A 26,556-nucleotide genomic window follows, 5' to 3' on the forward strand; every position below is an offset into this window, starting at 1 on the left:
ATTTCAGTGGAATTAGTTATGGAACCTTTTTTATTATTGCTCCATATGTAGATCAGTGAAAAATACTTTATTTTTCTTTAATGGTAATACAAAGGTCATTTTACGTGCACCTTTCAATAAAATGTTGCCATGACATGGTAAAAATATATTTTAGAAGAAACATGGGCACCGAATATAATATGAACACAGACCTTTGGGTAACGCAACTGAAATGATTATGCAAAAAACTATAAGAGATCAAAACAAACACAGAGAACAGTCAAGTCACAATAACAAGGGCGGTGTGGACATAACCATACTGATAAAACGCAGTAAGTAGTTACATTTTGTGAGTGCGATAACCAAGCAACACAATAGGTAGATAGACTACTCTGAGAAAAAGGAGGATCCTGGTGAGTGTTAGTACATGGACTGCTTCATTAATGCTTTAAACACACACTCTGAAAAGCATGACGAGGCTGTTTCTCTTCTTCCAATCATGGGTCAACACAAGAGTTCTTTTAGAGTTCTCAGACAGTTCTGAAGTCAAACAGACCCAGTAAAAGGTATCAAACCCACAGATTCAGGACAGATTTGACACGAACAAATCAAGACTGGTTGGCCCTACCATAGTATAATATAGATTTTACATAAAGTTGCTAGCTGATATACAAATGGACTAAAATGAAAACATGCCCTAGAACCCATCCAAACCCAGAGAGAACACGGACGAGCAGCTAAACAGAAACGATACAAGGTGAAAAATAACTGCCGTTTTATAAAAACAAACAGGAGTCTAATCAACAGAGAGGGGTTTGTTCCCCTGTGCTCAGGACGCATGTGCTCGTGTAGGCCACACCCCCCGCCCCGCGAACACAGAAGCGCGTTGGCATGGACTGACGAGGTAAAACCCCAAGCCCTCGATTGAACAGAGCGCTGGGGGTGAGAGGAGGGAGAGAGAGCAGAGCGCGTGTTCGTCCTGTCGGGAGTCCAGGAGCCTCTCTCTCCTCTCCAGCCTTTCCTCTTCTGGTCTTCTTCTGTGGTTTAGTCTCCCTTGGTGAGCAGGTCTTCTATGTAGGCGTCCAGTTCATCGTCTGTGTTTATGTCAATGTCCTGCAGGAGGGTCACATGTTAGTTGCTGTGCAAGTGAGAGAGTGAGACAGTGTGTGTGAGAGAGCGACAGAGAGAGCGACAGAGAGAGCGAGAGAGAGAGCGACAGAGACAGAAACAGAGACAGACAGAGAGAGAGAGAGAGAGAGAGAGGGAGAGAGAGAGAGAGAGGGAGAGAGAGCAGTACTTGGCATCCCGTCTCCAAACCCTAAAGCCTTCCGTCCAGTATAGCCCAACCCTGCACACATTCCTTCAAAACATTCCCTGTGAACACAGCGAGCGTGAGCGGGGTTTACCTCCTGGACCTTCTGCAGCAGGGCCACGATGTTGGTCCGCAGCTTCTGCAGCTTCTCGTCCGCCTCCTTCAGCTTGGTCTCGGCGCTGCTGCTCTTCTCCTCCACGGCCTTGGCCCTGGCGTCCGCACGGTTCTGGTACGAGTTACACAGCGCCTGCAGGCCCAGCTCGTACTGCTGAAAGTACTCCTTCTACAGAGGAGACACACACACACACACGCTCTCAGTACATATATATTTATAGATTTCACAAACTTTTCAAGGAATTTCAAGGCCCGTGGGAACCCTAAATATGTCTGTGTATGAGACCATGAGATGTGCAGATGGTTTCATGTCTTAAGGATTGCTGGGGTCTTCCTAGGTACAGATGAGGCGGGGGGGGGGGGGGGGGGGGTCAGGCTCACCATGGGAAAGGCCACCAGCTCCTCAGCCGTCATGCTGTTGACGTCGTCCTTAGGGATCCGGAAGTCAGGAGGGAAGAAATACCGCAGCAATGTCCTGGAGAGGTACACACACACATACACACACGCACACACAGACAGTAAGGTGAGACACTTGTATTCCCGTCACCCCCTGGCCCCCTCTCCGGATGGTTCCAGACAAGAGGAGCGTTCTCACGTTACCTCATCATGGTGACCAGGCTCTCGGTCACCTCTCGACTGGTTCCTGGTTGGGTGGTGTCTGGCTCCATGGGGGCGGGGCCTTTCTCTGGCTCCGCCCCCTGCTGTGTGTCTGGGGTCTGTGTGATTGGGGAAGGGGGCCTCATCAACCGCACATCCTCGCTGCCTTTAAACACCCTGGAACCACACACACACCAATGTCAGCCAAAGACAAAACACACAAATATTTACACTCAGGAAGGGTGACACTCACCAGCGGTCTTTGGGGGTGGACCTGGGGACGTAGTCAAACTTCACCTTCCAGCGCACGCTCTGTTTGTTTGTCTCCACGGCAACCACTTTCCCAGTGTACCATTCCTTGTTGACGCGAACTTCCACCAGCAGACCCTTGTCTAACCAGAAGACACACACACACGCACTGAGTGTTCCAGTCCGTGGTCCACTGAGCAGATGGAGAGTTCACCGGGAGTTCAGGTCGTGTCTCACCTTTCTGAGTGTTCTTCAAGTCCTTCTCAGGCTCGTTATCGTGGTCGTCATCGGATACCTGCAGATGCAGCACAGATCAGACAGGGACCCCGCTCTCTAATAGAACCAGCACCCAGAGGGAGAGAGAGAGCCCCGCTTCCCAAGACAAACATTCAATCTATGTAGACTTGAGAGCAGAGGAGAATAGAACCGGTTGGATTTCAAGAAGATGGAGGAGCAGTCTAGTAAGGATCGAGATAGGAAGACGGATATGAAGAGTTAGGAGGGAGAGATAGGACTGTTTTGATCGGGTTAGGAGGGAGAGATAGGACTGTTTTGATCGGGTTAGGAGGGAGAGATAGGACTGTTTTGATTGGGTTAGGAGGGAGAGATAGGACTGTTTTGATTGGGTTAGGAGGGAGAGATAGGACTGTTTTGATTGGGTTAGGTGGGAGAGATAGGACTGTTTTGATCGGGTTAGGTGGGAGAGATAGGACTGTTTTGATCGGGTTAGGTGGGAGAGATAGGACTGTTTTGATTGGGTTAGGTGGGAGAGATAGGACTGTTTTGATTGGGTTAGGTTGGAGAAATAGTACTGTTTTGATTGGGTTAGGTGGGAGAGTTAGGACTGTTTTGATTGGGTTAGGTGGGAGAGATAGGACTGTTTTGATTGGGTTAGGTGGGAGAGTTAGGACTGTTTTGATTGGGTTAGGTGAGAGAGATAGGACAATTAAGAGAGAGGTTTGTAATCTCTTGCTGTGTGGTTGACACCACCAGACAGATGATTAGGTCGAGGGGGGGGCAGTCACCAGTCAGTACCTTGGTTTTAGACCCGGCCTGCGAGGACGGGGCGGGTTTATGGGCGGAGGCGGGTGTGGCTTTGCTGGCTGAGGGCGGGGTGGCGGGGGGCGGCCGTGTTGCCGGGGCGGTCACGCCTCTCTTTCCAGGCTGGGGGAGGGGGGGGGGGGGGTGAACATGCAGAAGCTCTGACTGACAGCTCTGGTATCATGTTAGTCCTACCTGAGGGACTGTGACCAGGTGGGCCTGGTCTTTTCCCAGTGCTGCTGAGGCTGTGTGGTGACAGTGTACCCTTGGTTCTCTGTCCTCCATTACAACCATCACCTGCCTGGCTCACTGCATCACTGCTATGCCTCTCGCTGATGTAGGTTAGATTTAATCCTCACGTGCGTGTGACTATGCACGTGTATGTACATGTGTGTGTGTATGTACATGTGTGTGTGTGTGTGTGTGTAAGTGCATGTTTGTACCTCGGTCACTTTGCCCCGCTTGGCAGGAGTGGCCTTTTCCACAGCTTTTCCTCGGCTCCCTGCGGCGGCAGCCATCTTGGATTTCCTGGGCAGAATATCCTCCTCGCTCTCCTCTTCACTGTCTTCCTCCTTCTCCTCCTCCTCCTCCTCCTGTTCATCCTCATCATCCTCCTCACTCTCATCTTCCTCCACCACTCTCTTGCGTGTGTTGCCGAGAGCGGAGTTTCTGGCTGGATACGACTTGGCTGGTGTCTGAGCGGAAACAAACGCCATAAGATCATCAGATCAAACTTTGTTTTCTTGTCAAAGAGAGCTTCCCTGATGCTCACAAATCAGCACCTACAACCAACTTAAACCCTCAAGACAGCACTATCAGAGCAGCATTGACACTGACTGCAGTACTTAAGGAACACACACACAGACACAGACACACACTCACCCGAGAGTTTCGGCTGGCTGGGGGAGTTTTAGCTGGTGCTTTGGCTGGGGCTTTAGGGATGGGCTTTGCTAAAGGGGGCGGGGTCTTAGCTGCAGCTCTGGCTCGGGATTGGTCGACTTTGGGCGCCGGAGGAGGAGGTGCGGGCGTTCGTGGTGACCGGGCCGAGACGGCGGGTGTCCGAGTGACCGGGGGCGGGACGCTGGGAGCGTTTTTGAGGTGGGAGGGGAGAGGAGGGGAGCGAGGCCTGGTGAGGACTCTCTCTGACGACCTAGTGGCCTGGGACACAGAGGCAGAACAGGACATCAGTAAGGAGCAGGAGACCAATATTTCCAGAGTAAATAATCCCAGGACACAGTTAAGTGTGTGTGTGTACCTGAGGAGAACCCTCGGAGGCAGGTCTCATGCTGACGTCCAGAGGCAGCTTCTTCAGGTCTGCGGACGATTTGATGGTGCTGGTTTTCTATCAGGCCCAGAACCCAAAACACACCACAGTGAGCAGACCCTCACACACACAGAGCCCCCCCCCCCGTCCTCCCTCTGCCCCCACGCTGAGTGTGTGTGAGTGTGTGTGTGTGAGTGTGTACCTGCAGGGCCTGCAGCTTCTCCTGCTGCAGTCTGATCTTCTCTGTCAGCTCCTTCTGTTTGTCCTCGGCCGTCTGGACCACCTTCCTGAGAGCCCCACAGGGAAGGTTCTGCTTCTGCTCCGCTGCATCACACCTGCAGGCACGCCACACGCCTGTGTGACTCACTGGGTGTACGTGTGTGTGTATTACATGTGTGTGTGTGTGTATTACATGTGTGTGTGTGTGTGTGTACCTGTCCTGGGTGCTGTCTGGGTTCATCAGACACACCCAGCTGTCGGGGTAGCGTCTGTCCACAGCGTCCATCTGGAACGGCAACGTCCTCCACTTTAAACACTTATCTAGACAACAAACAAACACACGGGTCACACCCACTCTCTCTCTCTGTGGCCACACGTGTGTGCATTTCCGTTTGTCTGTGTCTGTGTGTGTAACCACGCTTGTTTATTGGGGTGAATGTGGTTACATAGTGATAGGAATCTCTATGGCGAGTATGCCAATCTGAGTGTGTGTGTGTGTGTGTCTCACCACACTGTATGGTGTGTGTGTGTGTGTCTCACCACACTGTATGGTGAGGGGAATCTCCATGGCGCGTCGTCTCTTGTAGCGCTGCTCTGAGGAGGGCGGAGCTGACCAGCTGGCTGACAGGTAGCCAAACTCATCCCAGAACTTCACAATGCCCTTCTGAGCTGCAACACACACACACACACACACACACACAGGCTTGAACACACTGGCCCACGGGGGCAGCATCAGAGGAACAGAGAGCGTGCGGCTAATCTCACCGATGTTGCTGTCCTTCCAGTACTGGGCGAGGTGTTCTCCCATTGCTTTCAGAAGGTGCCTGTATTCTTTAGCGTCCGCAAAGTCCTGCTTGTTGTGAGTGGGCTCCAGCACCACGTAGGGCACGTCCACCACGCCCACCACGCCCCCACACGCCCTGGAGAACACACACACACACACGTGCCAGTTAGACACACACACACACAGACAGAGCAGAGCGTGTCGCTCCAGAAGGAGCCAGTGGGCGCGGTCGTCACACTCACATGCCGCCCTCCAGCTGGGGACCCGTCTTCTCGTACATCTTGATGAGGCGGGAGCAGTTGTACACAAACATGCCGTCCAGGTCCCGTTGGTCGATGTTCACGCCGAAGATGAAGTTCAGCTCCTTGGGCTCCTTCAGCGCCCTGAGACAAGAGGGAGGACGGATGAATGCCTATTATTCCCGCCAGATACATAACGTTGACATTCTGTCGAGATGCCTTCATGATACTAATTACTCATCTCCTGTCGAGTACAGTACAAATTATTTGTACCGATCAAAGTATTTGATCGATTTCTTTTAACCCGCATCTGTAGTCCCGTCAGACCTTTGCTTGGACTCCAGGATCTTCTTCTTCATGTCTGCGTCACGGCGCAGCATCATGGCAGAGTCCTGGGCCTTCCTCAGAGAGGCCTGTGGCAGAGCGGGAGGTTAGAGGACTCATAAAAAAAGACTTTATTGTCTAACTGCATGCGATATATCCCTCTAACAACAAGCTAGGCCTTTATATTACAATGCTAGAGCAATGTCGGCTGAATGCTTACTCGTGCATCCTTGGACAGGTCACCTCCCAATTTGGCTTCAACTGCTAAACTCTGGCTCTCCGCTTCGCGAGCCTTCTCCTCCGCTGAAACACACACACACACCACACATACACAGGGTCAACAGTCGGCCCAGTGACCCTCAGACAGGATGCCACAGGCTGAGTCCTTCCAGCTGGACTCACCGATCTTGGCAAGGTGGTCGGCTTTCTTCACTTCCTGCTCAGCGCGGGTTTTGAAGCGGGTCGACGTGTACTTGTACACCCTGAGAAGACTCTCGGTTAGTTCTGAAGCCATTCAAAAGACATCCACTTAGTATTGCTAGTTATGTACCTTTAGTATAGTTAGTTAGATTATAGATTATTATTGATTCCTATATGTTTAATTTTTGCACCTTCCTGCCAAAGCAAATTCCTTGTCTGTGCAAACTTTCATGGCGAAAAAAACCCATTCTGATTCTGCCTTAAAAAGGTTGTACCAGAGGCTGAGGAGGAGAGTTAAGACGAGGATATCAGTCGGGTCCAGGCTGCGGCCTCTGACCCGGCGCTGTTACCTGGGTTTGTACAGACAGCAGGACATCCTCTTGGTCCTCACTTTGTGTCCCTGGATGAAGATCCTCATACGAGGGTCGATGTACAGAATGGCGGCGTACGCTCGGAACGACCGCCGCTCCGGCTTCCTGCGGTGAAAGGAATGATGTCATCAAAGGGGGGTATACATCTCTGACCGCATGCAAGGTAAGTTAAGCCGGTGTGGCGAGGACGGGGGTCAGGATGGTGGGGCAGGATGGGGGGCAGGATGGGGTGCAGGATGGGGTGCAGGATGGGGTGCAGGCTACTCACACGCCCTCTGAGAGAGTCCCCGCCATTAGGATGTCCTGGTGGTCGGTCTCCACGTCCAGCTCAGGCTCTCTGTTGTCCATCAGCTTCAAGTTGTAGATGATCACCAGGGTCCCTGCACCGACACACACGCCACACAAGTTTAGCAGATCACACAATTACATGGCCACACGCACACCCTGTTATTTGAAGTTTGATATTTCACTCGGTGTAAACTGCCGTTAGAGGCCTGTCTCAGTTCAACTCTGTTTACTAAGCATGAAGCATTCTGCCTGAGGCCTTGAACGTTATCTCAACTCTGACGGCGAGCTGGAGGAGAAAAGGGGAGTATCTGTTTGTGTGCCAAGGATGCTGGTTGTAGCAGGCAACTACTTCTGGGCACATGGAGGGCTGAAAAGTTGCTTTTTGTTGCACAACAACAGTATCAATAAATATCATCCTGTAACCATGCTGTAACACATTTGAAACCCTTGAGAAACACTTAGAAGTGTCGTTAGAGTGAAGTGTTTGAAATTGTATTGTTTCTTAAGCCTTTATTTGCTCACCTGGGATTCAAATACATTATTTACACATGCTGTTTAATCGCTATGACAACCCACACATATACACAGTCATTGAACACCCGCACACTTACCACTGCTGCTCTCGATCTTGTTAAACTGCTCCATTAGCTGTTGTTCGTTTTTAAAGGGGGAGTACTTATAGATGAGTCCTGTTTCCACGGTGAACTTCTCCATGTCGGCAGTGATTGGCCTCCTGGTCTTCAGGTCCCAGGTGGGCAGGGGGACGATCACCTGAAGAAGAAAAAATTCAACCTCAAGATTTTTTTTTTTACTTCCCCCCCAAACAATTTGGAAAAAAAAAGACTTTGTACTTTATTACTTCCCATCTCTGGTCCCAACTCAGGTATTCTTAGTCCATTCACCTCAGCACTGAGGGGATTAAAAAGAATAATAACGTATTTATTTGGCAAACACTCACCTCATCCAGCCCCTCCTCCTCATGGAACGTTCTGGATAGGAACAGGCAGGAAATTGTGTTGTCCTTCTTGGTGAACAAAATGAAGTCCTTTCCGATTCTCATGGAGCCCCTGGATGGTCAAACATTTAGGACACAAAGCAGTGACGACCACAGATCTGCTGACTGGACAAGGCCTCGATGGCGTCTGAGATCAGGAGAAAAGGAAAGTCTTACGATTTGAGTCCGTTGCCGTACTGGCCGATGTGAGTGGACTCGGGAAAGCGTTTGCTGGACTTTCCAAACTGGATGACGTGAGTCGCCTCGTCTGAAAGCCAAGTGGAGGAGAGATGGAGGGAGGGAGGTTAGTGTGATGGGCTGGCGTATCGACCCGTGCATCTTTGACGTCTGATGACGGGAGCCAGGTCACTCACTCGGGTCCATTCCAGTGCCATCGTCAAGGAAACAGAGCATGTAGCCTCCCCGCGTGTCGGCTTTTTTCTCTGACGGTCGGGAGGAAGCAGGAGAGAGGCATCGGAACAGGAGACGGAATAAAGGAGATGTTGGTGCGTGTTTTGGGAGTGTGTGTGTGTGCGCACAGGGAGGGGTTGGTGTGTGTGTGTTGGGAGTGTGCGAGCGCAGGAGTCACGTACCTGTATAGATGTCAATTCGGGTGGCGTTGGCATCCCTAAGACAAATAATTGAAAGGTGGTCAGACCAATGAGAATTACCCTGACTTAAGGAATATTATCCTGACTTCATGACCTGTCCTTGTCTGAGTTTGTTTGTGTTCGAGACACGCAGAAAACACTGAAGCAGAAGACTGCATTCATTGTCAAATCACGCCTTTTTTCACACTGTAGATTCGAGGTGTTTTGAATCTGTCTAGCATTCAGGAAACGACACTGTAGAAACCGCCTGTACCTGGAGTTGTCCACGAGCTCAGCCAGTGCTCCAAACAGGAACTCGTGTGTCGTCCTGGAGACAAACAAAAACCGGTCTTTTAAAGGTCAACCTGGTTTGATGGCCGTTGTGAGATTCATATGGGCTTTGTGAGGTACACATGGGCATTGTGAGGTACATATGAGGGAAGCTGTGGAGAGGAGCGATGTGCAAGTGCAAATCACGACTAACAGAAGCAAACCAATCATTACCCTGACACAGGGACCTTCTCCGGTTCTGTAAAAGGTAGCTAAAGTGACAGTTGAATATATTTGGCACTTAGCGGGTTTGTTTTTATGGTCCTCTGTGTGGATTATCATTCCATCCACTGGTCCTGTGTGCTTCCTGTCAACTACTATTTCCTGTGACTACAGCTTTAACTTTACTCCTGGACACGTCACTTCCTGTGTGCTCACTGCCTTTAACTTAATCTGGAACACAAAGTCTCTCTTTATGTTGCCTGTTTGCACGGTGGTGGGGGGGAGTGGCAACATTTAAAAACAGGAAATACAAATGGACTCAATGAGAGTTTAAATCACTGGTGTTGGTCTTCATGTACAAGGTCTTGGCCAGTCTCATATCTAGCTAGCCGTGTTGTTTCAAATAGTCTTGCATGACAAGTCCAATCCTTGCTTTGCTTTTAGTGTTCAGGGTGTCATTCAGCAACACATAGCTGTGGCCTGCTTCCTGACAGCCTCACAGGAAGTGGCCTTGGTGGCATATTAGACCGATACCAGTTAGCAGGCGGTCAATAGTAGTGCTGTGTTGAATGGGGAAAGAAAGGATAATGGACAACTGTTGAAGCCCACCCCTCCCAGCCAATGATCTCTAGAGGCCCAGCCCTCCCAGCCAATGATCTCTAGAGTCCCAGCCCTCCCAGCCAATGATCTCCAGTCCACTGCTATCCTTGATGTTGGTACTGCCTCCTCCATCAAACTGAGGCTTGCGAATTATTGATAGTGTTTGACATCTTCACCTTTTTGATTTTGTTCAGTGAATCTTTTCTTCCTTCACGCCTCCAAGTACGCCCATCACCGCAGAAGGACAATGGCTACATTAAACCATTAAATTTGACCTTAATCTGTGGTGCTTAAGCTATTCTAAAAGAAAATAGCTTCTATAAAGAAATATAAAAGAGCTGTGGAAATATGGAACGCAAACATGTAATTGTGAGATAAGTGACCAGCAGTGACCAGCAGTGACCAGCAGTGACCAGCAGTGACCAGCAGTGACCAGCAGTGACCAGCAGTGACCAGCAGTGACCAGCATGCAATACGATTCTTGCTGAGCTGGGTACTCTGGGTTCCTGATATTTTTGTAAATTGTTTCGTGTGCATGTTTGTTTATTTCTCAAATGATACTTACGAGTTGGTGTGAAGATACTCAAAGGTAAGCTGAGCTCTGTTCAGACTGCTGTAGTTGGAGAAGGCCATGACCTTTCACTTAAACTACTTCCTGGTCTTCTTGAAGGCCCTGGAAAGTAGGAACCATGATTTCTAAGTTTCCCCCATTATATTTTGGATTAGTGTGAGCAAGTAACATCCACCTTGTTAGAAAGTGTACCTCAGAGGTTTTGCTGTTTCAGAATACATGATCTGAAAAAACATCCTCAAGTTCATTCATAAAATTGTTTTAGGCTAAATATAATTTGGTGTCTACTGGACCAACGATACTGACAATAATTATGTGGAATAAAACCATTTCGTTTGGTATTACTTTAGTATTGTAGACGTACAATCGGCCCACGACTTCCAGGTAGCCTATATCATTTATTCAGAATGTCGTTTTGTTGTTTCAGTTTTATGACAGTGTAATGTCAGACATTGATGAAAATACGTTTTCAAGCGCTGTTCAATACTTCCTGTGAGTCAAATTACGCTCTGAAATACTTTCACGTACTACTAGATGAGGGACGCAAAACGGACCCAGTCAAGAGGGATGAGTATCTTGACAATACGTTTCACCTGAGCATATCTGAACATTAAACTATTATGATTTTTATCATCAGTGCCTTTTCTTTATTCTCAGGGCTGAGTCCAGAAAACTCCCTCTGACCGCCCAGTAGAACTTGATAAACCCCTCTTTCCAAGCGGGTCTCCCAAAACTGATCAAACTCACGTGGGAGGCCTAGCTACTCGTTCTGAACGACATTGTTTGTCTGCCATGTATGTGGATCAGCCCACCAATGTATCCCATTATTCACGCCATTTTATTGCCAAAATAGCTGCTTAAGCGATACGAAAAACTGTCAGTGTTGAAGGCTTTCAATGTAGTCATGCTTCGATAAATGGTGTTATGACCTCATTCTAGTTTTCCTCCACACCCACATTTTTTTATCATAGAATTATGTGAAGCTGTTAAACGTTATAGCTAACACCTGCAAAGATCGCATGAGTATAGTCATCCAATTTGCAAACCGTTTTTCTGGGCAAGAAACTTCAGAATCACTCCAGGTCCGTGTGAAATATCCGTCAAAGAAATGAGAAGAAATTAGACATAGCTAGCTAGTTAGCTCTCCGTCGATAATACATACAGTAACAGTTCCACGGTAGGCCGCAGTAGAGACTAGAAACCTGTCTCAATCGCTCCTTGCAGTCCGGCTCTTCGAGCTTTGGACTGGCTACGAAAAGGGGTGGAACCAAACCAAAATCCGCCTCTTTCCAGTATTACCAGCCAATAAGAGACCTTCAAATGTGTACATATTCATCTGATTTGGTAATAGTTCTGTCACTCTAGACAAATCTAGAAAAAGCTAACGTATAAATAACTACTTTGCAACTAATTGTAGCGACATCCATTTTTTGTCCATAAATATTTTATATATGTTGCTAAACTTATTGAAGCAAGAAACGTCGTTTGTTACTCTAAGGGAGCACGTGCGTTGATGATGCTGTGTATATGAAATGCCTACTAGGACAGTTGCTGGAGAGTTTGTATAAAGATGGCATTCAGGTTCACAGTGTGGCTGCACTGGAGGCTGCTTGAATCCAACCACCTGTTAAAGTTACTACCTAACTCTGACCGTTGAATTAAATTAATGCCAGGGGCTCAATAAAAGGATAAACTACAAGTTAGATGAATGTAAAAGGAGAGCCTTGCATAAGTTATGCCAGGGGGTGGAGCTGAACAACACAAACTGCTTCAAGTTGGGTGGAGAAATGAAAAACATTTTAAGTGGTTGAAATGGTTGTTCTCTATTGCATTCATAAAAACATCCAGTAGGCTTATTCTAACTGTCAAGTAATGTTGAACACTGCGTCACAAGAATGTGCAAAGTCTAGTTCACTATATGATATTTTCCAACAAAGAACTATGACAGCCTTTGAGCAAATGGAAAAAGGTTTAATTAAGCTGACAACTCTATAAGAGCTGTTTATTATTAGAGCTGGTCCTGAAGGTGGTGTTTAAAAGGCAAACACTGACATACCTATAAATTCATGATAAATCACAAGATTAGCAAGTAACAAATGAGTTGGTCCATTAAATTATTGTCTTAAAAAAGGCAAAACTCCTCCTTAAAAGTCCTTTTTGTCCTTTTTCTGTTTTCTCACTTTCCTGGTGCCGTGACCGTTGATCTCTCTTTGGTTTTATGACGGTCGATATCAGGAGTCAATAAGGGGCTCCTATATACAAAAATAAAAATATTATAATAACATTGCACTTCATCGGACGTGAGGTTCAAAGGACACAACATTCAGTCGAAAAGTAGAGTGTGTTACCATCTGTAGGCCCAGGCTGTTGCCTTGGTGACGATGTGTGTGTGTGAAGCTGGCAGAGAGACAGAGCAGGACACACATTCCCAGCAGGACCACACTCACTTGCACCAGGTGCTGTACTGCAACATTCTGTTGCTCCTTGCAGAAGAAAAAAAAAAATCAGACAAATTAAAAATTACTCTCTGGCTTTCTGTGAGTAAAAAAAACTGCACTAACGCAGCATATTTAGGAGTTTTATTTTGTTTCCTGCACCTGTGTCAACACAGCTGTGAGAGAGGGGTCGTGGGTGGACTTCAGGCTGTAACACAAACGCGAGGCCGGGGATGACCGGCTACCCGTTTCCACGGTAACCACTCGGACAGGTGAGCCCATCTTCTCGTTGGTTGGACACTGAGGGGGAAGACTGGACACAACAACACAGATCAAGCCTAAACTGTCTCACACACACAAACACACACACAGTGACACACACACACACACACAGTACAACATGCATCCGTCTGTGAGGAAGAGGATGTGAGAGACTCACGGTGCTGGAGGTAGAGTGTGTGCAGGTGCGCTGACGGTGAGGCAGGTGAAGGTGTTTTCCCCCGTAGGGAGAGGGAAAACTTGAAGAGCAACAATCACAGTTTCATCACCTGAAAAAGATAAAAACAAAGCGTATAAAGGACTTATCCCACCGCATCTCACACATTCACACAATGTACCCTTGATGACAAACAGCGACAAAATTAGACACAGGAGGCCACCATCACATCATTGTGTACACAATGATAACTTGATTAACGTGCTCAGAATAGAAAGAGTAACTTTTACATTTAGTAGACGCTCTTGTCCAGAGCGACTTACAGTAAGTACAGGGACATTCCCCCCGAGGCAAGTAGGGTGAAGTGTCTTGCCCAAGGCCCTGACACAACGGCACGGCGGGGAATCGACCCAGCAACCTTCTGATTACTAGCCCGACTCCCTCACCGTTCAGCCACCTGACTCCTGCTAAATGTGGGTTCTTATCTGATATGTGTGGGGGACACTGACCTGTCAAGCCCAGCTGACTGGCCAATAGACTGGTGTGCAGCTCCATAAGCTTCGGGGTTTGGCTGTCAGGCTTGTGGACCAGAGCCAGTGGCACCAGAAGGGAGTACTGGGTCACAGGAGGTGGGGTCTGGGAAGGGCTCTCCAATGAGTTTCCACCTGTCTTCTGCCCAATCGGAGGGCTAGAAACCTGCTCATCCGTGGTGCCATTGGTCACCTCACACAGCTGGTGAAGGGCGATGGAGGAAAGGAAGTTGTTCCAGTCCTGAAAGGAAATGAGCGATTAAACATCAGCGCAGGTTAAACATCAACAACAACACGTACTGTGTTATAGACGCGTATAAACTAGACACAACACCATACCTTTGTATCAGGATTGGGCAGGGTCTGTGTGTGGGCATAGGAGCTGATGCTGATGAAGGAGAGGGCAAGGATCAGCAGACACAAGACGAACGTCACCGCAGGAGGATGTTGGGAAGCATAGTTTCTCAGGTTGGAAACTGGGTGCCAGGAACCCATCACATAAGGCACCCTATGGATACAACATGTGACCTGCAATGTGACAGGAAAACGTTTGAAAAAAAGATACGTACACACAGCTTATGCAATGCAGTCTTAACACTCAACTCTGGTAAACATTATGAAGCTGGTCTTGGGCTGGGCTTGACAGGTTATCGCTTATGAAGACGGATTCTAATCCCGCCATTCCTGTTTTTTTCACATCCTGTCACCGGCGCGTCACAAGATACCACATATAGTGTTTAAAACTGACAGTACGCAAGCAAGCTATAGCCTAAAGTCAACTTACCTCGGGTTTAAAGGATGGCGTTACTTTCTGTGTTTCTAGAATCCAAGTTAATGATTGCCATGCTGTTGCAATGGCTTGCTATCACACTCACGCGTCTTTCTGTCACAGTTGAAAGTACACTAACTAGATAGCGAGAAAATATCAAGTCACCATCATCATAGCCATAATAACTTAGAATGTCAGGTTACCACACTGATTTAGTTTAGCTAGAGTCCATTAACAGCTGAATTTGACCAAGCACTAATTTCTTTTTTACAACGTTGTTTGGACACAAAGAATTGTGAAATAACTATTTAAAGATCGGTCACGTAAAAGGGCCAGCTGCTAACGCAAAAGGTTGGCGGAACTAAATCAATTTCCTTTTGTTGGCCGGAATAGTGGAAAGTGAAGGACATGCTTTCTGTGCTCTGATTGGATCTTTCGTTTGACACGCCCACACAATGTAACAACAGTATGCTGTATGTTTCCAAACAGAGTATTTCAAATGTACATTTAACTTTAATCTATTTTGATTTATTTCGAAATGTCAAAGGTGCCATTAACTATATCTGTACCAAGCCAAAGTTCAGCAAAAAACACACAAGGTGTATTCATGACCATTTTATTTTACAGACACAAAAGAACAAATCAAATATATAAATGTTATGAAACTTTTAATTGAATGTACATTTAAAGATAAGACACATTGAAATGTAATTCTGATCATATCGTTACATCACATACTTCTCCATAGTCTAAAATAGTGCAAAACTCATTCTGCATTGCTGCATTTATAATTGTCCAAAAACATTTCCCAAAACCTATGCCCTTTGTTGATCCTTTTCCATTAGAAACAGAAAACACTTTTAAAAAAAACACTTGATTTCAAGGGTAGATGTGGAGGTGATGCAAATTTAGGAGAAACCAAGATGCAAACCAAGTGAAGGAACAGGGTTTATCGGGCCTTGGGGGTCATGTGCAGGTTTGAGGGTCCAGGCAAAAGGCTGGTGTGAGGATGAAAAACAGTTGTCATGGTTTCCAGGTGACGTGCACAGGTTTGAAGTCCCAGGTGTCAGGGTGACCCATGTGTATCAGGTCTTTGTAAGGCGAGGTGCTCCACTGGAAGACCGGAACCTGGTCCCAGGTGGGTCCACTAACTGCCACCAACTCATAATTACGGAACATTCCATATGACGTCAGCTGCACAGGAACACACACACACACACAACAACCAATCAGTAATTATACACAAACACCAATCAGTGATCTATGGTCTGCCCCCTACCCCATGAGACACATAAGCAATGTTCAGAGCCAACATTATCCCTACCTCTAACCAGAGACTGATCAGTGTAAGTACCAGCAAAATCATTTAAATATTGTTTCCAGTAGAGAAACAGGAACCTGCTGAGACAGGAGGGTGTGTGGGGAGAGGGGGAAGTGAGGGAGGAGTGAAAGAGGCCAGACAGGAAGTGAGGGAGGAGTGAAAGAGTCCAGACAGGAAGTGAGAGAGGAGTGAAAGAGGCCAGACAGGAAGTGAGGGAGGAGTGAAAGAGTCCAGACAGGAAATGAGGGAGGAGTGAAAGAGGCCAGACAGGAAGTGAGAGAGGAGTGAAAGAGGCCAGACAGGAAGTGAGGGAGGAGTGAAAGAGGCCAGACAGGAAGTGAAACGGACCTTCATGTCTGTCCCGCCGTGCTGCCTCTGTCTCAGGGCTCCGAATGGGTACGTCCCGTTAGCAGGGTTCAGGTCGGAGCGGGCCGAAATGGTGTTCTCTCCGTTACCCGCCGGGTCGCAGCCCTCGCACCTCGACAACGGATCCTCCTTGAAGTTGTTGTACCTGAGAGGAGACGCGCAGATGTGTTTACGTGGGTCAGGTGGCTGAGCGGTTAGGGAGTCAGGCTATTAATCAGAAGGTTGCCAGTTCGACTCCCGACCGTGCCAAATGACGTAGTGCCCAAGGCACTTCACCCTACTTGCCTCGGGGGAGAATGTCCCTGTACTTACTGTAAGTGGCTCTGGATAAGAGTGTCTGCTAAATGACTACATGTAAATGTCCAAAGGCAGAGAAAAGCAGGAAAACTTACACGTCACGCTACAGTGGGCGGCTCGGACTGACATACCTCATGAGACTGACCATGGAGTCCAAGTCTGTAACTGCCGTCTGGTTCCGTTTGAAGATCTGGGCTCTGGGGTTCTGGTCCAGGGTGAACCATGGGCCGAACTTCTTCACCAGCTCTGGACAGCCACTAGCATTAAACACCTCCTCATAGTACCTGTTCACACACAGTTTCAATTGTTTAGCCTAGATTCTGAAAGGAAGACACACCTCACGTGTTATGAATGATGAAGAAAGAGCTAACGTTAGCTCTGTGGACTTACGGAATGTTGTAGCTGGCCCAATAGCCCTTCTCCATCAGTTCTTGGGTTTTGTCCATGTGAATCACCAGCCCCCTGCAGTAGCAAGAGACGTTATACTGGTGAGGGTGAGAAGGTGTTCATGGAAAGCAGGACGTATACTGAAATGCTGCATGTGGTGGTTGCAAGTGAAAACATACGGAATCTGTTCTAGAACAGTGAAGAGCTTGTCTTTGATGTCAGTCTTCCCAGGAGTAAAGTGCTTATAGTCCACAATCATCCACTGGTTGTTGTACCTGAAAGAAACAAACAAACAAACACACAATCAGAGATAACCCTATCCCAACCAACCTTTGACTCCAGACACCAGAACCATGCCTACTCATCATAACAATAGTACTGTCAGATGACTGACACACACACACACACACACACACACACACACACACACACACACACACACACACACACACACACACACACACACACACACACACACACACACACACACACACACACACACACACACACACACACACACACACACACACACACACTTCATGTGATGTTTGTTCACTTTCTTTGGTGCCCTTCCTTTGAGCTCCCCTGCAGCCTCAAATGGAGCAGTTTACTCTGTAACCACTCACTGATCCTAAGGTCAGCAAGATAAGAGTCAATTGCCGAATGTTGAGACAAATGTTGATGAGGATTCTTTGAACCCTGTGATGATAGGACAAGGCCTACTGTGGTCATACTCACGTTCCACTGTTGTACTTGGTAAAAATATCGGCCCATTCCTTGCCCGAAGCAGCGAGACGATTGGCTACAATGTTCCTCAGCCACTCCATGACTGACTCTGTCGGCTTAACAAACTTCCAGAGGTCTGGATTGCTGTTGCCAATGGTTGTTTCCAAGGTAACCTGTGGAGAAATGGGTCTCAAACTCAATACAAAACAACTGGATACAGACTCTAATCTCTCTCTCTCTCTTCCGTCTCTCTATCCTTCTCACACAATCCGAAATTCATGCTCAGCACTTACCAGGCCACTGCTGATGATGTAGAAGTCATCTCCAGAGAAGATGCATCCAGGATAGGAGGAGAAGGCTTGGACTGCTCCGGGAATCGGATCGCCACCTGAGCGTAAAGCGTTGAGATGCAGTAGCTTTATGAGAGACATTATACACCAGAGGTAGAGGGCTTTAAGGCCTAGAGTTCGAACAACAAACAGAGCCTACTACAGATGTCAATTTACCATTAAAGGGAAATGAGTGAGGTACCTGTGGGGGATGTTTTAAAGGCAAAGTTGTATTTCTTTATGATGCGCAGCATGGACTGGTAGGTATTCCATGTGTCGTGTGACACCATGAGGTCCTTGTTGCCAGGCAGCAGCTTGATGAGGGCAGAGCAGGAGCCTGAACCCAGAGGCTGTGATTGGCTGGATTTGTTGAGGGCTCCCTCCAGGTCCTCCACATCCCCACCCATCTGGAACAGCCTGTGAGGCAGGAGAACAGAGAGAGAGAAGGTTCTAGAAGCCTCATATAAACGCCTGGTGTGTAGATTGTATGTGCGTTATTTGTGCGTCGCTTTGGGGAATGGATACAACTCGACGTAGAAGGATGGGGAAAACAAATGTGGGCGAATCAGACGGCAGGTCGTTTGCTACTTACAGGAAACCGAATGGTTCGATGGAGAAAGGGCCGGTGGGAAACGACATCTGACCGTTATAAAGATCCTCCAGTCCCTTCAGCTGCAATAGAGCCAAACGCACCTAGAGGACAGGTAGAGAGGGAGGACAGGGATGAGGTGCTGCTGTAAGAGGACAGTGTTACAGCATGGGCTAGAGTTATACAGGGCTGTGGTAAGTGTTTGATTTAAACCTGGTGCCAGTAGGGCGATTTGGGGTCCTTGTCGATCTGATCTGTCACCCACTGCAGGTTGGTGCTGATGTAACTCTTTAGACGGTGGCAGTAACCGGAGTGAAACGTGAAGGGCCCACAGTAGTTCATCAAGGTGTTCATCCAATGCTTATAGATGAGCTGACAGACGAAACGGAACGTTTTTTTTTTTTTTTTTTATGGAACTGAACTGATTTCGCATATGAAGCTTCAAGCCTGCAAGGGTGAGGGGTTATGGGGGCCGGTAAGTACCTGGGACGTGAGAGCTGCTTCCACGGCTCCGGCACTGTACGCCTGGATACTGTCATTGTAGCGCCCGCTAGTCGTTACCTCGAGAAAGGCCCATCTGAGAGGAGGGGAGACAGGTTTACCGACTCTGCCAAGTAAATCATGATTACTTCATGTGTAATCCATCGAAGTGCACTTTGTTGTGGCCACAAATCAACAAACCGAGCAATAAGAGACTGAATCGGTATGGACATGATGGTTATGGACACCACTCCTCACGGACAAAACACATGATTTCACTACAAACTCATGCAGCCAGTGTTTCAATGTTAAACAATTCTTGTGAAGTCAGATTTTTTGGCTGGCTCTTACCCTGAGTGCTCGATGTCGTCGGTAAAGTTTGCCCAGGCGACGTAATCATCTCGGTATCCCTCCACAATAGTAAGTTGTCCCGTTTTTTCATCAAGAACTACCGTACTAATCTCAGCCTTTATCGAATAGCATGAAATAAATAACATGTGTAAAAATACAGCTAAATGTAAAGTTGTTGACAAACGTAGCAGCCTTAACGCCATCTTTCCAGTTAGTGTGGAAGAGCAGGTCATATGATCAACGTTTCAAAGAATTTCGGAATAAAAGCCCACCTTCGTCACAAATCCCGTGATAGGTTCAAAGGTTGTAATAAGATTTTAAAAGTTTCGAGATTAAATGGTTGTGTGTAGCGGTGAATGCAAACAGTTTCTTTGCAGACATTGGAGTATTACATTTAATCATAAAACATCTCAATTCAAAAATGACATGTTTCATCTTCAATTGTATACATAAATAGGCTATTTTGTATCAAATGAGCAAATGTACACAGTAATCCTATCTTCTCAGATATGACAATGACGATATATAACCCCTCTCTAAGTCACAACCCCCAGTCTGTATAAACACACTTCAGTTCACTAGTCACAGGAGTCTAAAGATGGAAGTTGGAATTCATTTCTCAACCCTAATGAAAGTCCTCCAGTGGCCGTTACTGAGAGAGAGGCTGTCTCTGAGTTCTTGGAGTCTGTTGCTCAGGTCCATAAGCGGGTCTACATGGTTCTCCTGAGACAGTAGAGCTCAGGCCAGGCAGACCTGTGGAGGTTTGGCTCTGGGGGGGGGGGTTAGTCGTCTTCCACCTGTCCCCCCTCCATCGTCTCCAGAATCCCCTCCATCACCTCGGCCTGCTTCCGTTTCTTGGGAACGACTAAAACGGATTTTTTTTATTTTTATAAATGAGTAAAAGTGAGTTTATAATTGATAAGCAGATTTTCTGTGTACGTAGAAGCTTGAGTGTCTGTGAGGTCAAGATACAATAATGTATATCGAATGGTGAAGCTGGTGAATGTGTGTGTGTGTGTGTGCGTGTGTGTGTGTGTGGGGGGGGGGGTTCAACGGGGTGGGGCTGGTGTTGTGTTACCATGGTAATGCTCTGCAGTTTTCCTGCGCAGTGTCTCCACGGTGTCCTCAGCGTCGGCCCACTCCAGCACCAGCCGGCGGCCATACAGATGGGTGCTGTGGCACAGAGCGGCAAACGCTTTCTGCAAGGAGGGTAGGGGGGGGGAGACAATCCGACACGTCAGCAAAGCACCAGGCGACTCACTCTCACTCACAGCAAGCTGGGAGATCTTGGCTCAGATTGAGCCGAGGTATCGGACCTTGGCATCCTGTTTGGTGAGGAAGTCGATGAAGCCGAAGCCACGATGTGCCCCTGATCCGGACGCGGCGGCCTTCTTAGGAAGACGGACGGTCTTCAGCTCCCCAAACGTACTGCACGCAAACATCAACAGATCGCTACGCTGGTGCTACACTCATACATTTTTATATTACAGCGTTTCAATAAATATCTGTTTATTTGAGTATGTATGCTTCATTTTTGTTGTAAATGTGTGAGTGAGTGTGTATGTCTGAGTGAATTTGTGGGTGAGTGTGTGTCTTACCAGAAGAGCTCTTTTATCTCCTGTACGGTGGCCTGGAAGGGGACGTTGCGTACAAGGATCTTGGAGCTCGTCTGTTTCTTCTCTGCCTGCTTCTTGCGAGGCGTCTTCACGGGCCTGGAGAAGACAGGGACACAAAGCTGCCCGTCACTAAAGAACCAGGAAGTCCAACTGGACCGGGTGTCAAGAGAGATCAAGAACGAGACCACGTCGCTACGCTAACTCACTTTGTGTCTTTCTCCGACACCTTCAGCTCCAGCTGGTGATCATCGACCTTGGAGTGCTGATGGGGGAGGGTGAGGAGGGAAGGAAAGTTTAGGAATGCCAGATTCTGGGATTGGTGCAGGGTGGGTGTGATGTGAAGACTTGCCAGGGAGGTGTACGTGTTCGTACCTGTAGCTGCTTCATGGCTTTCTGCGCAGCCTGAGGGGTCAGATACTGGACAAAGCCGTAGCCCATGGACAACATCTTACCTGCAGGAACCCAGACAAGACACATAAACATCATGGCTTCCAACACAGCGATCATGAACGTCCGACGACAGCGCAAGCTGATTAGTACCCGTCTTGTCTTTCTTCTTGGAGATGGTGCAGGTCTTCACTTTGCCACATTTAGAGAAGGTCTGGAGGTGAACAAGAAAGGACCTTATGTCAACACGCTAAAAAGCTTTTTATAATCTGACCTTTGAGCTTGGCGACTTCCTTACTTCACATAGCGTTTGCTCTGTTGTGCTGAAGTTCAGGTTCTTGATGAACAGAGTGGACCCCGGGGCACTCTCCTCCTCTTCCTCTTCCTCCTCGCCCTTCTCCATCTCTCCTACCGTCTCTGGTGCTGCAGCCTCTGGGTTGGGCTTTGGCTCTGAGAAGCACACAAATGAATGTTGTTGATGTACCGGGTACTGGTGATGTGATGCAATGAGGGAAATCCTAATGAGAAACACCCAGCTAAGAAGTACCAGCAGATGTAAGGGAGGCTCGTTTAAAGGTGTGTATGTGTGGGTGGGGTAGTTACCTGACACAGGTGCAGCTGCTGTGAACACTCCTCCTGGGGCCCACTCTAAATATAGGGGTACGTGTTGGAACTGGAGAGAGAGAGAGAGAGAGAGTGAGAAAGAGAGAGTGTGAGTGACAGCAGGAGAGGTGCATGTGTTAGAGAGAGCATGTGTTAGAGAGAGCAGCCCTGCTCCCTCACCTTGCTGTAGGCCAGTCTGGTGAAGGCCCGCTTGGCCTCCGTGGGCTCCAGGAACTCCACGATGGCCGTCAGCCCAGCAGGGGGCAGCACCACCCTCCCCAGGCTGCCGTGAGGCGAGAACAGGGCCTCCAGCTCGGACGCAGACACCCCGCTGGGCAGGTTCTTCACCAGGATCACGCAAGTGCTTCTGGGTCCGGCTGCCTACACGAAACGCAAGCAAACAAACGCAGCATGAAGGTCCAGGTGCCATGCACAGGCTGTGGCTTGGCGGACCTGGAGCTGGTGACTTACCTGACTGAAGGAGTCTAAACACACGTGGTTGTCGAGCAAGAACTGACGCGTCTCCTGGACGATCTCAGTCTCTCCCAGAGCCATCCTCACAGCTACGCTCCCTTTAGATTCCTAGAAGGGAGGGGGGGGGAGGTCAAGTTCACTTCATAATAACAAAAAACGTTTGCGTACGTTTTTTCTTTTCATGACTGGAGATAAAGAAAGGTACAGGCATGTGTGTGTGTGTGTGTGTGTGTGTGTGTAGACAGCAGCACGCACATGGTCCAGAACTTTGCTCTTGGTGGTGTTGTATTTGTCAGCGATCACATCAGCAACAGCGCTGGTGCCCAGGAACAAGCTGTTCCAGTTATGGGAGCTGGAAAAGACAAAACACACCCCATGTAGAGAGTTTACTCATGACATGCGACCTGTTCAACTGAGCAATGCCAACACTGCAAAAAGAAAGTGCAAGGAAAAGCAGCTAAACTACAAAGTGTGTGTGTATAAGTTTGTGTATTCACAACTGGAGACAAAGATGTGTGTGACCAACCTGGTACTGGCAGCTTTGTCCTTGGCATCTTTCTGGCGTTTGTAGGCGGTCGAGCCGTAACCAGCAGAGTCAGCCTTTTCCTTCTTTATGATGGAGGGAAGCAGGTGCAGCATCCTTCCCTGGGGGAGAGAAATCAAAAAGAAAAGGTGCTTTAAACTTCACAGAACGTTCTAGATTGCGGTAGTGTGACACTGAGCAGAGAGGTCACCTGGAACACGTGTCCGTCCAGCTGGGCCAGAGCTGACACGGCGTTCTCCGGGATCATGTAGGTGACGAAGGCGAACCCCTTGGGCCTCTTGGTGAGGCTGTCGATGGGGAAGACCACATCAGCCAGGGGCCCTGCGGGAGAGCGGAGCGTCAAGCAGGAGCCTCCTGACTGCGCATCCTCGTTTTTTTTTTTTTTAAACAGCTGTCCCGCCCACAATTTGAAAAGAAACATAGGTCCCTGGCATCAAGCATGTGTGAGAGAGCTTGTGTGTCCTCCTGTCTGTCTGTGTGTGTGTGTGTGTGTGTGTGTGTGTTGGAGGAGGAGAGAGGGGGTACCGTGCTTGCTGAAGATGTCTCTGATCTCCTCCTCCGTGCAGGTGTAAGGCAGGTTCCTGATGAAGAGGCGCCCGGACTCGGACACGTCCTCCTCCTCCTCGTCCTCCTTCAGGGTTCGGGTGAAGCTCTTCTCCCTGCCGCCGTCCTGAGTGGGCGTCCTGGCCTGCCCTCGCACGCCCACGTGGAACACCTCGATGTACCGCCCTCCTGAAGACACACACACACACACACGGCACCGGTGAGAAACATACTTTCATACGCACTCCCAGACACAGTCGTACACACACACCTGAATCACACACACCCACCCATGTAGTCTTTATTCTTTTTCAGGGCCTTCTCCACCTCCTCTTCAGAGCGTAGATCCACGTAGACGTACCCTGAAACAAGACACACACACACACTCAGTTCATGCTGACATAACCCTGCTGAATAGCGTCTGTAGCAGCCTGACAGGCGAGAAGGACACACACACCAACACACCTGTACGGTTTCCCGTCTCGTTCTTGCCGATCCGGATGGCCACAGGCTTCAGAGGGGTCATGAACTCTCGTACTTGTTGCTGGCGGCGTCACGCGCAAAACAGAACAGTTACGTTTTTTGGGGGGAACGCAGAAACAACTGGAACTCGAATGTGGAGAGTGAGCGCTGACAACACTAGACTTGATTCCCACCCTTGTGCACTCACCTCTTTGACATTGAATGGAGCTCCTCTCAGTTTTACTTGGAACTCTGTGGTGGGCTCTGTCTATATGAAGCACACATACACACTGTTAAAGTTTTAAAGACTGATCCACTTAGAAACCCATGACTTCAGGGGATCAGGGGGTGAGTTTGAAGGTTCAGGTTAATGTCGGATGGCAAAGTTAGAAGATAAACAGGGCCTCACTTCCTGTTTGGTAGACTTGCTGGCTGCTTTGTTGAGGTTTTTATCTGGGCCAGAGGCTGAGGCCGGGGCAGGGGCCGAGGCCGGGGCTGAGGCTTTGGCCTTCAGGACATCTCTGTCTCCACTTTCATAGGCACTGTCAGTAGGCACAGGGCCTGTATCTTCATCTTCATCATCCTCCTCCTCTTCATCATCCTCCTCCTCCTCACTTTGCTCCACGTTACCCCCTGGCTGTGCTACCTTTGACCGCAGGTACTCCATATCAGACAGGCCAGACTTCAGAGCCTCCTTAGTAGCACCTGTCAGTACAAAAAACAGTTAGTACAACAATCCTCAAAGCCACACCACTTCCACACATGCAGCTGTAGTCACCAACACGTTAACATGCAATGAACTCACCCTGTTCATCACCATCCCCATCCTCCTCCTCCGCCTCCATTTCTTCTTCCTCATCCTCTGATTGGTCTGAATCAAAGTTGAGGTAATCATCCGACAAAGGTTTCTTCTTGGTCTTCTTCTTCTCCTGATTCGTTCCCTTCCCAACCTCGGGGGCTGCCGATCGGTCCACGACGTCGTTAGCCCAGGTAGGGGCCTGACTGCGGTTCTGATGTACCGATACAAACTCCTTAAAGCCCTGATCCTCTTCCAGCTGGCAGACAGAGAAGACAGGGTCAACCATGGACAACCAGAGACACAACACACCTCGTTTGTGTTATTACAGGCTTTACTACAATCAGATCTTGGCGGTTATGCTTCAGAACTGTCTTTTTTACATTACATTACATTTAGTCATTTAGCGGACGCTCTTATCCAGAGTGACTTACAGTAAGTACAGGGACATTCCCCCCGAGGCAAGTAGGGTAAAGTGCCTTGCCCAAGGACACAACGTCATTTGTCATGGCCGGCAATCGAACCAGCGACCTTCTGATTAATAGCCCGATTCCCTAACCGCTCAGCCACCTGACTCCCCCCCACTGTCTTCCAACCCCCTACACCTCTACCCAGTTTATAACCGCTGACTGGCATGTCATGCTTTTCTCTGGGAAACAAACATACTTCTCCTAGAACACTGGGTTTCTCTTCTTTCTTCTTCTTCTTGTCCTGAGCACAAAAGAACACAAAGGAACATTAAAGACACTGGTGCCCCTAGTATGGGGGGTAAATATTACATGGAGAGATTAAACTGTGCATATTAACGACTCAATAAATCTCTTTGTTTACCTTTTTCCCCTCTTTGGCCTCCTTGGTGGCTGACCCTGGGCCTGCACTCTGGGTGTGTTTGCTCCATGCTCTGGCCTTGGTGGGGTCGCCAAACGACTTACACATTTCCACCTGGTCAGACAGAAACGCAACACTGAGCCATCAGAGAGGGCCACGGTAGGCATGTGAAAGACAAGTTGTTGATTGGGAGAGAGGTTTCTCACCGTAACTCTGGACGTGTCCACGAAGCTCTTGTTGAAGTGTTTCAACGCCTTGTTTGCATCGTCCTCCGTCTTGAAACCCACAAAGCCGAATTTGCGAAACTTGCCATCTTGAGTGAACTTCAAGCTGCAGTCTGTCAGGGTTCCAAAGGCTGCAAATAAAGTCCGGAACCTGTCTTCCTTCATCTGTAGACGGAGATACTTTTACCAACTGTGACAGGCTAATGATTTGCAATGATGTCACTCGTCATAGAAAGTACATTCACATCCTAGATTACCTCTAAAACGATTAAACTGAGCTAAACTCTCCACAAATATCCTGATGTTAGGTAGCACTGGTTTTGCTGAGGCTTGAGATAACACGTTAGCTAGCCGTCTAAGCAGTACGTCAAAACTATGCATTTAGTGTAATTTGTGACTACCCCAATTACTTACCCCGTTCGGTAGGTTTTTTACGATTAATCTCGACATGGTTAGCGGAACTGTATTGCATAAACACAGTGAGAAAACGTTAAAAACAAATGTCAACAAGCAAGCATGGACTTAATACTGGGTCGCCATTTTTTGTAGGAGGAGTTGAAGCTAGGCGTGACCAAACATTCCGAAACATCGATCGAACGAAGAGTTTATCTGTTC

General features: G+C 48.3%; 4 protein-coding genes across 6 annotated transcripts; all 4 read right to left on the minus strand.

Moving 5' to 3' along the window:
* Positions 1-12: 12 nt before the first annotated feature.
* On the minus strand, positions 13-11,741 carry morc2 (MORC family CW-type zinc finger 2). Of its 3 annotated transcripts, none has more exons than XM_084690728.1 (28): positions 11,611-11,741; positions 10,443-10,550; positions 9,060-9,113; positions 8,789-8,823; positions 8,570-8,638; positions 8,373-8,463; positions 8,160-8,268; positions 7,813-7,972; positions 7,182-7,293; positions 6,893-7,018; positions 6,525-6,604; positions 6,343-6,425; positions 6,126-6,211; positions 5,802-5,942; positions 5,541-5,695; positions 5,316-5,444; positions 4,991-5,096; positions 4,759-4,891; positions 4,548-4,634; positions 4,175-4,450; positions 3,736-3,987; positions 3,287-3,415; positions 2,489-2,546; positions 2,256-2,394; positions 2,006-2,179; positions 1,787-1,880; positions 1,386-1,574; positions 13-1,092 (listed from the first exon to the last, which is right to left on the minus strand). In XM_084690728.1, the coding sequence occupies exons 2-28, from the start codon at positions 10,508-10,510 to the stop codon at positions 1,024-1,026; spliced, it is 3,204 nt and encodes a 1,067-aa protein (XP_084546854.1). In that variant the 5' UTR covers positions 10,511-10,550; positions 11,611-11,741; the 3' UTR covers positions 13-1,023. The 3 variants fall into 3 exon arrangements, with proteins under 3 accessions (XP_084546854.1, XP_084546853.1, XP_084546855.1); XM_084690727.1 differs by having other exon boundaries at positions 11,495-11,681; XM_084690729.1 differs by lacking the exon at positions 3,287-3,415 and having other exon boundaries at positions 11,495-11,681.
* A 657-nt stretch (positions 11,742-12,398) lies between these two features.
* On the minus strand, positions 12,399-14,955 carry LOC146233008 (insulin-like growth factor-binding protein 3 receptor). Its single transcript, XM_084690553.1, has 7 exons — positions 14,634-14,955; positions 14,189-14,377; positions 13,829-14,090; positions 13,323-13,431; positions 13,046-13,196; positions 12,797-12,931; positions 12,399-12,700 (listed from the first exon to the last, which is right to left on the minus strand). The coding sequence occupies exons 2-7, from the start codon at positions 14,342-14,344 to the stop codon at positions 12,680-12,682; spliced, it is 834 nt and encodes a 277-aa protein (XP_084546679.1). The 5' UTR covers positions 14,345-14,377; positions 14,634-14,955; the 3' UTR covers positions 12,399-12,679.
* A 265-nt stretch (positions 14,956-15,220) lies between these two features.
* Positions 15,221-19,712, minus strand: plbd2 (phospholipase B domain containing 2). The gene is made up of 12 exons (XM_084690451.1): positions 19,465-19,712; positions 19,117-19,210; positions 18,847-19,005; positions 18,637-18,737; positions 18,247-18,461; positions 18,009-18,103; positions 17,728-17,888; positions 17,169-17,264; positions 16,993-17,064; positions 16,734-16,886; positions 16,288-16,450; positions 15,221-15,812 (listed from the first exon to the last, which is right to left on the minus strand). The coding sequence occupies exons 1-12, from the start codon at positions 19,695-19,697 to the stop codon at positions 15,642-15,644; spliced, it is 1,713 nt and encodes a 570-aa protein (XP_084546577.1). The 5' UTR covers positions 19,698-19,712; the 3' UTR covers positions 15,221-15,641.
* A 128-nt stretch (positions 19,713-19,840) lies between these two features.
* rbm19 (RNA binding motif protein 19) lies at positions 19,841-26,492 on the minus strand. The gene is made up of 24 exons (XM_084690450.1): positions 26,356-26,492; positions 25,924-26,106; positions 25,721-25,831; positions 25,556-25,600; positions 24,899-25,148; positions 24,503-24,798; positions 24,302-24,361; positions 24,097-24,175; positions 23,922-23,993; positions 23,614-23,820; positions 23,279-23,409; positions 23,071-23,189; positions 22,800-22,896; positions 22,542-22,652; positions 22,251-22,451; positions 22,071-22,140; positions 21,766-21,917; positions 21,621-21,681; positions 21,453-21,532; positions 21,287-21,342; positions 21,063-21,176; positions 20,781-20,892; positions 20,543-20,663; positions 19,841-20,329 (listed from the first exon to the last, which is right to left on the minus strand). Exons 1-24 carry the CDS (start codon positions 26,389-26,391, stop codon positions 20,247-20,249), a joined length of 2,847 nt encoding a protein of 948 aa, XP_084546576.1. The 5' UTR covers positions 26,392-26,492; the 3' UTR covers positions 19,841-20,246.
* Between the last annotated feature and the right edge of the window lie 64 nt (positions 26,493-26,556).

Source organism: Hypomesus nipponensis, chromosome 24 (genome assembly GCF_054491055.1).
Source record: "Hypomesus nipponensis isolate SF chromosome 24, ASM5449105v1, whole genome shotgun sequence".
Lineage (NCBI taxonomy): Eukaryota > Metazoa > Chordata > Actinopteri > Osmeriformes > Osmeridae > Hypomesus > Hypomesus nipponensis.